The following is an 8,262-nucleotide window of genomic DNA, read 5'->3' as shown; positions in this document are numbered from 1 at the left end:
AGAGAGAGAGAGATTTTACGTGGTGATGGTTTTTTTTTTGGGAGGGAGGGAGGGAGGAACTAAATGAAACATTATGAATCAGGAGGGGTCTAAGGTTGAAAAGAGGCGTCGCGATCTTGCCTAATCTAGATCATTGGATTCTCGTCGAGCAAGTAAACTAGGGATGAACTCAGGGTGAACTAGGGGTGAACTCAAGAGAGGGGTGAACTTAAGGTATACCATGGAGATTATTGGGACTTACAAAATTTTGGAGGGGTTGAGCTCAATGCAAAAGAGGATTCAAACTTGGAACCAGCCGCTCAAGCTTTCAATATCTAACCACTATGCTATACTTTCCAACAAGCTGTGGAGAGTGTTTTTAAATTTAAATCTTGATATTTTGATCCCTAGTTCACTTTCTTGCCAAAAAAGGTCTCTCTAGTTCACCCTAATTCACCCCTAGTTCACCTCGACTTTACGCGCGAGTTCACCCCTAGTTCATCCCTAGTTTACCCCCGAGTTTATCTACCCGTAGTTCACCTGTAGTTCACTTGGGAATCCAACGGTGTTGATCAAATCACAATCGCGACAACTCTTTCCAACCATAGATCCCTCCTAATTCATGATATGTCACTTAGTCGTGAGGAGGGCAGGCCCAGGTAATCAAATCATGACCCACCTTGTGAGAAGACCGTTTACAACTACATGGCTTTTCAAGAGACCACTAAACATTATCTTTCTATCACTAGAATACATTTCAAAACAAACAATCTTGAACACGACAACCATACGTGTGCATGCATGTGTGCGTGCATGTGAGAGAGAGAGAGAGAGAGATTGTCATAACAACATGAAGAGAATAGACCTTCAACCCAATATTTTTGTGATTAGGACTCTATGCATAAACTTCTATGCGTGCACACGTACGTGCATGCACGCATATACATATATATGTACACACTTATAAATATACATAAATATATATGAATATTTCTATTTATACAAATACACACACACACACACCCATGCCTTGGTAATCTAATCATGACTCATCTTGTGAGAACATGACCATTTTCTGAAATGGAGTGTCCACAATTCATAAATACCTTTGCAAGATAGGCCACCAAAGATAATCTTTCTACCCCTCAAATACATTTCAGTACGTTAATAGGCATTCCTCAACAAGAAAAGCATGTCAGGATTGCATTGCAGAAAATAGAACTTGGTAAAGCATTCGAGGCAAATCACAGGCTATGTATCGTTCCCCTAATAGATATCTGGATATGGCCACACAATCTGCCAACTGCATGTCGAGTTGTAGAAGATTAGAAAACCATGTATACAAATGTCTTGTGAGGACGTGCGCAAGCAGGTAATAAAGGGCATGCTTCCTGCTCCCTATACATTGAGTATAGCAGCTGCTTTGAATGCAGTACCTTCAAATCAAGGGCATGCTTCAGCCTCACTTTACTTGAAGTATAGTGGCTCCTTTCAATGCAGGATCTTCGACTACGCAGTTCTGTACCGCAACAATTTAATAACAAGGGAGTGTGTTCCTTCAAAAAATGGTTACTTCATATGCCGAAAAGTGTTAATCTATATACAATATGAGCTAAGGCATTGGTCTTAACAAATCACACCTCCATCTTTTTTTAGGTTTAAACACCAGGGGGTAAACATGACCACTGGCTACGCTGACGTCTCATGCGCTTCCGTCTAGTCGATTCACCCCAAGAACAAACCCTGAGTCCACTGTGTTTTCCAACCCTACAAGATTTGGTACTATTTGTTTTGCCACAATTTTTTATTGAGCCTGCTTCTGGCTTTGACAAGGGTCCATCTTCTTTGGAAGAGAGAGCACACCTAACCATTGCCTCTGTAGTTGATTTGATCAGCCCTTCAATGATCTGAAGATCCTCAGTAATCTCCTGCCTTGAGAGAGAAGCCATGCTTGGGAGCATCTCTCTCTGGAAATCCTTACCCACTCTCCCTCTCCGTGAAGACCTCCGTCGAAGATTCGGAAGAGGAGGGCACTCCTCTGCTAGATCACATCTCTCCATAACCTGTGTGGTTAGTTTTTCAGCATCAGGGCTGATTGGCTTGAGCATTAAGACTGCTGACTCAAAAGAATCCAGTATTTTCTCCTGGGCAATTCCTGAGCTTCCAAGTGTACCTTCCCCCGTTGCCATACCAGACGCATCAACATCCATGCCTATCATTTCATAGCTTTCTTCTTGAGGAATGATATCAGCTAACCACTTGAGGGATCTTTCTTCTTGTTCATTAGCTGCATAGTCTTCCATAACCACTGATGGCAGATTGAATCCCAAACTTAGCAGAACATCTGCAGCTTCAGCAGTCTCAGTCAAATGCTTCCTAGAGGTATTGTTGGCGGCCTCACTGTCATCGCCGAAATCTGTACAATTTTCTATCAAGCAGTCCTTTGTTGTGTCGTGTTGAAAAACAGCGAAAGAACTGAGCACTGCGGGAAACATTATCGACTTCGGCTGCTGGCTTCCCACCACCATACATGCCTCTTCACAAAGCATTCCAGCACTGTTCTTAGACTGCACATTTGATGAGTAGGCTGCAACCTCACTAAGGCCTGGAATTCTTGATTCACGGCTTTGGCAGGCTTCCCCACTACTTGTGTTCGAGTCATCTCTTGCTTTTGTCAATGCCAGGGGGGCTGCCTCTCTGCTTTCACAGCTTGTTAATCCCGAACCATCTGAGCTTTTGACCCCCACCAAAGGACCTCCACAAGTGTCACTTCCACCATAGAAACACTCAGCACATCCAAGCATATCTGCCAAAAAAACACTCTTATTTTGCAGTTGAGTGACTTCCTTTGCAGTGGGAACCTCAGAGGAGACGAGTTCTTTTCCTGCACCATCCACAAAAACAGTACCTTTCAGGTTAAAGCTACTCTGTAGAATTTTCTGCTCATCTAGATATGGAGCCTTGATCCCAGTTGCAGCATGCCATCCTGGGCTTATAACAGTTTCATGTTCTTTCTTGAAGCCTTTGTAAATTGCATCGATTCTACTCTCTGCAGTGCAGCAAGCATCTAAGATTTTCTCAGTTGGGCCCTGGCCTCTCTGTACATTCAGATCAAAACCATTTCTCATTAAATTTAGCCCATCAGGTTTGTCGTGAATCTGACATACTTGTCCAAAGAAGGAAGATTCCTTGACTCGTTCTTGTGTCAATGGAGTCTCATTCGCTTTCACACTAAGACCTAATGTTAACTCAAGATCTGAAGTAGCAGGCATAAATCCAAAAACAGGCCTCTTAGAGGGCTCCTCTGGCCTTGTAGCCAGAGGAGATGGAGGACTTTTTAAGTTACATGCGCTCTCATCAGCCTTCAGCATCCCATAGATACTCCCTTCTGGTTCCTTGGCGCTTCTCATAGAAATGGCTGGTTGCATTTCATGGTTGGGGGCAGCTGGCCATGGATTAAGAGGAGAGACATATGATGGTCTTTGGTTAAGGCTCTCTGGCTTGGATGCTTGTTGCAGAAGTGAGGAAAAACCTTTCTGCTGATACCATGGTGGCATTGTGGTTGTTCCTCTTGAGCTAAGCCTGGGAAGAAACATGGTTGAGGCAACGTGTGTTTCGAACACCGGAATTTGCATATCTATAGCAGGTGAAGATGGATAGCCTGATACACAAATTGGTAGCATGCCAGCACCTTTGTCATCCCTTACATGTGAAAGTGAAGGAAAGTTTTCATTCACAATTCCACCACCTTGCACCGTTTTGTGGAACCCTTGAGCTGTGCCTGAAGTTGCACTTTGAAAGAATCCTGATGAAAGTGTGCTTGGAGACTTGTCCTTGTTGCTGACTTGTCCTTGTTGCTGACTTGTCCCACTATTGGACCACTCCTGCGTGACATTAGAGTTGATTCTCTCTCCAGAAACCAAAGCAAGCTTCCTGGGCTGGTTAACCTCATCATGTTTTTGCAGAAAAAATGAAAAAGGTTGTTGCTGCCCGCCTGAAGTCTGCACAACAGGATTAACGGTTACTGTCTTTGTCAAAGCTGCCGGTGATACCTGCAGAAAACAAAGAAACCTCATTTAAACGTGAAGAACCTCTGCCTTCTTAATAATCTCAGGTCAAGTTTGATAAGAAAGAAATATAGGCCTCATGCATGCAGGGGTTTCTCAGATCTAATGTGTGCGTAATACGTGGTGCACAAAATGAGCTTTGGACAAATGGTGTACACAAACTGGGTAAGAGCGTTTTTAAGTGTAGGGACTTACTATATGTGGTAAAAAAGGGAATTTATGAGAGCATGGAAAGTTTACACCTGTGTCTTGCATCAAGCGTGATTCTCAAGGAGTCATGCACCACCTAAAGTATCCCCCTTAGCTATAGTGTGCATGAGAGCACAAAAGATGCACAGGGCGGCAAGGAAGAGCCCAGATAGAATAGGCAGATACACACACACACACACACACACACACACACGATAGATAGATAAGGGCATAGAAATATACAAAAAATTCTTTGAAGATATAATAATTACCAGCCAATGTGGTAGTTTTGAAGTTCCTTCGGTGGACCTCTGACCAGCATCCAAATCAAAAATTTGTCTTTCTTTCCTTTTCTCATCTAGGTTTCTCTGCACCCCTAGTAGTTGTTTTTCAGCCAGGCCAGAAAGCCCTTGACAAGGACTAGCAGCAGATAAGGCTTGTGCAGGGCATAAAAGAGCTTCCTGAACTGAACAATCCGTGGTCATGGATGGTCCCAATGGAAAAAAGAGCACTTCCTTGTGCCCTGGGTGCTCAGGGGTGAGGCAATCCTGTCCCCAATTTTCCTCAAGGCTCTTCCCATTGCTTCCATTTTTTTCTCTATACATCCTGTCAACTTTCTCCATGTCGTAATCTGTGCAGATACCCAAGTCCCTGTTTTGCCCTCCAAAACCCCTGCTGGGATGTAAAGCTGGCATGTTTGATGTACAAGTTGTTTCTAAGTAAGTGCCCCTAACTAGAAACTTCTGTTCCTCCACTTCAACATCTATGTACTCTTCAGCAGGACGCTCCAAATCAAATGTGGGTCGGCCCTCCTTCCGACATGTTGCATTGACAGCTTCATGAGGTTTGTTTACGTCGACCTGACCTGGAAAGAGGGATAGTCGTTGATTCACACCGATCTTGGATCCACCATTAGCATCCCAAAGACTCTTGTCTCCTCTTGGTCTGAAGGAATCTGGGTTGTAGAGCAGTGAGCTATTTGAGGATGGTGGATCGTGTTGTGGATAAATAGCAGGGCCCTTTCTTTTTGACTCCTCCATCAACAATTGCTGTACTTGATAAAGCCGATGCAGCTCATGCAACTGTATGAAAACAACCGTGTAAGCTTCATGTGGTGAAAAGTGCACCGCATTAAGAACCAGTGGAAGCATTACTTTCTACCTTTGCGTGTGTTCATGGTTTTCAAATGAAAAAAACCATAATGTGAAAGCCCTAAGATCTACTGTATCATAGGGAAAAAGGCATACAATCTTCTTTCTCGACAAAACAAGACATGCAAAGTGAGAAGCATTTGGCAGCCTATAAACTTGCCTGTTCTTTGAACGTAGACTCATGCTGCAGCATTGTCTGCTTCAATTTCTCCACATCATGTTCAGGATGATGCTCTGGTCCTGCTGCTTTCCCTGATCTGTATGGAATCTCCGTCATGAACATAGGCATGGCATCAGAAAAAGACGGCAAAGCAAACGCCTCATCTGCCCTCGTCCTGGTATATGCTTTCGTCCGTTTGCTAGAAAGTAAAGCCAGCGAATTTTTGTCACACTTCATGTTTGCTCCCATCACATCTACCTGCCAAGATACTGCATGGATGAGAGCTAAGGAATACAAACACCTGCAAGAAAATATGCTTGAAAACCAGGGCCATTATAGATTGTAATGGTTGTCAAATAGCTTCTAGCCTATACCTTCTTGTAATGGTAGGCCTTCTTGTCAAACGAAGATGTAGAGGGTGATTAGACATAAAAACCCAAATGGATATACATTAGGCCAAACACATCACCTAGGTTACAGAGAGCAATTCTGTAAAATCTAAAGCAAGTGTCTGCATAGCTTAAGGGAAGCGTGAACTTACTGTGCTCGTTATTATCAGCAGCTGCAACCATTAGCCACACACTTTCGTCTCTTGAGACCCATGTACACACTCGTATGGACAAATTGTCTCCTGAATTCACTGTAAACAATCAAATCTTCAAGCCAAAGGCCTCAACAATAGGCCTTACAAAAGCTTCCTGTGCACCCACCTCTTGCGATATCAGATATAGAAGCGAAGCCCATTATATTCTGTGTACAATCTGGATGCATACCCGCCTCTTCCGATATGAGGTATAGAAGCGAAGCCCATTAAATCCTGATGCATACCCTGCACACCCCAATGGATTCACCTCCAAAGCTTGATTTGTGAACAAAAATGCTTCTATTGTATGCAGACTGCCTTGCCCCTCTGCTCCTGCGAAGGAGCTTCTTGGGGTGGAGAAATCTCCAAATCTAATGGGAAAGCGTGCAAATTTTTTTTAAAAAAAATAGGGGTAGGGCACTGTGAGAATAATAGAAGAAGGTATACAAGTTAGGCGAGGGTGGGACACAAATTGGGCGATGGTGGGTGCATCAGAAAAGGTCAAAGAACGAAGCTGCGAAGGTTACACAAATCGCAAATCGAGCTTCTGAGGTCTTCCACAGTCGCGCATCAAGCCTCTAATACCGCCCACTAAAGCTCAACAATCGCCCACCAAGTTTATAAAACCGCCCAAGTCCCCATCCAAGAGTACAAGTTTGCCCACAAAGCTTGTGAAAGCGCCCAAGAGAGCACACAACTAGCCCAAAAAGCTCCTGAAACCGCCCATAAAGTGGCCAGCAAAGCTCACAAACGGCCTGTGAAATCGCCCATCAAGTGCCCAACTGTGCAATCAATCTGCGCAGCCAAAAAGGCGATGAAGTGAGAGAGAGAGAGAGAGAGAGAGAGAGAGAGAGACCCTAGTAAAATCGCCCACAAAGTCATCCAAAAATCGCCGCAAAACTAACAGAAACTTGTAGCCAGAGAGCTCTCCTGAATGCTTGCAATTGTAGTGGAAATGGGGGCCCAGATCGGAGCAAAGAGGGCCCAAAAAGGCTACAATAATGGGAGGCTGGGGGGGCGGAGAACCATCGCCGCCCAGCAAGGGAAACACAGGGCAAAAACGCATAAGCTCGCGCTAAGAAAGCTCAACAGGGTAAGTGCGACTTCCTTTGCCTTCAACACAGCACGGGGGGGGAGGGGTGCGAGAAGAGAACAAGGGCCCTTCTCTCATCATTGCTTCAGCAGATCGTTCTTGTCGAATCCCCAGGGCTTAAACAAACATTTAGAAAAGAGAAGGGCCTGCCATGATGGAAAAAAGTATGCAGCAAAAAAAGCCATCAATTTTTTTCGCGCAATTTTGGCGGAGAAGGGCCGACAAATGTAGCGGAGAGATGCAGAAGCCTTGCAAATCTAGCGCCGCTGCTGCATCCTGGGAGGTCGAATCTACCAAATCCAGAAACCTTGGGGAGGTCATAGCCAGCATTTATAGGTATACGATATACCCACAACCTTGAAGCAGTCCGACAAAGGTACCGAATTTTCTTCATCTGTGGGGCACTGGGCTTCGCCAAATGTAGAGCGCATAATCGAATTTAGCGTCGATAATTTCGGGGCCAGTGGGCGCTAAAATTATCCACAGAGTCGCTAATTTGGTGTTTACGAAGATCACTGCTAGTTCTGTGCCAGGCGTTGAGAGATCTTGGCCTGCATGTGATGTCCGTGTGTGTGTGTAACTGCACTGTGCAGTGTGCAGAGACACCGGACGAAGAGGATATCCGACGGCGAGAGAAGCGATTAAATGGACGGGGCAGCCAGCCGCAGATCATGACATGATGTCTGCATGACCTAGATTCTAGCCCCGCCCAACACACACTGCACAGTCACCGGTGCACACATTTGGATCCCCCTTTTGTTCTTTCCACTCATATCCACCCCACTTTTGACATCACCAACCCTCTCTTGCTGCTAAGCTAACCTAAGCTCTAGAAATCCCCAAGTTTGGAAGCTTTCATGGGCTTCCACCTAGGCATTGATTCTATCTTTGGAAGCTTTTTTTTAGTAAAGTTAAACCTAAACCTAAATTTAGACATGCCTCCCGTGAGACGGCCCGTGCACACGTTGAAGCAAATTTCGTGGTGTCAATGATTTTTTTTACGATGAAAAGGGAACACTGCATCAGTTCTGCCAACATCG

General features: G+C 44.7%; 1 protein-coding gene across 2 annotated transcripts; it reads right to left on the bottom strand.

Annotated features, from left to right (window-relative positions):
• Positions 1-1,082: 1,082 nt before the first annotated feature.
• LOC147608227 (uncharacterized) lies at positions 1,083-7,954 on the bottom strand. 2 transcript variants are annotated; one of them, XM_086789415.1, is made up of 4 exons: positions 6,088-7,954; positions 5,547-5,804; positions 4,508-5,317; positions 1,083-4,031 (listed from the first exon to the last, which is right to left on the bottom strand). In XM_086789415.1, the coding sequence occupies exons 2-4, from the start codon at positions 5,793-5,795 to the stop codon at positions 1,638-1,640; spliced, it is 3,453 nt and encodes a 1,150-aa protein (XP_086645541.1). In that variant the 5' UTR covers positions 5,796-5,804; positions 6,088-7,954; the 3' UTR covers positions 1,083-1,637. The 2 variants fall into 2 exon arrangements, with proteins under 2 accessions (XP_086645541.1, XP_086645542.1); XM_086789416.1 differs by having other exon boundaries at positions 1,083-3,980.
• Positions 7,955-8,262: the final 308 nt, after the last annotated feature.

Source organism: Cibotium barometz, chromosome 53, assembly GCF_041138505.1.
Source record: "Cibotium barometz isolate CiBa-2024 chromosome 53, ASM4113850v1, whole genome shotgun sequence".
In the NCBI taxonomy this organism is placed as follows: domain Eukaryota; kingdom Viridiplantae; phylum Streptophyta; class Polypodiopsida; order Cyatheales; family Cibotiaceae; genus Cibotium; species Cibotium barometz.
This window is presented reverse-complemented; position numbering and strand designations above follow the sequence as displayed.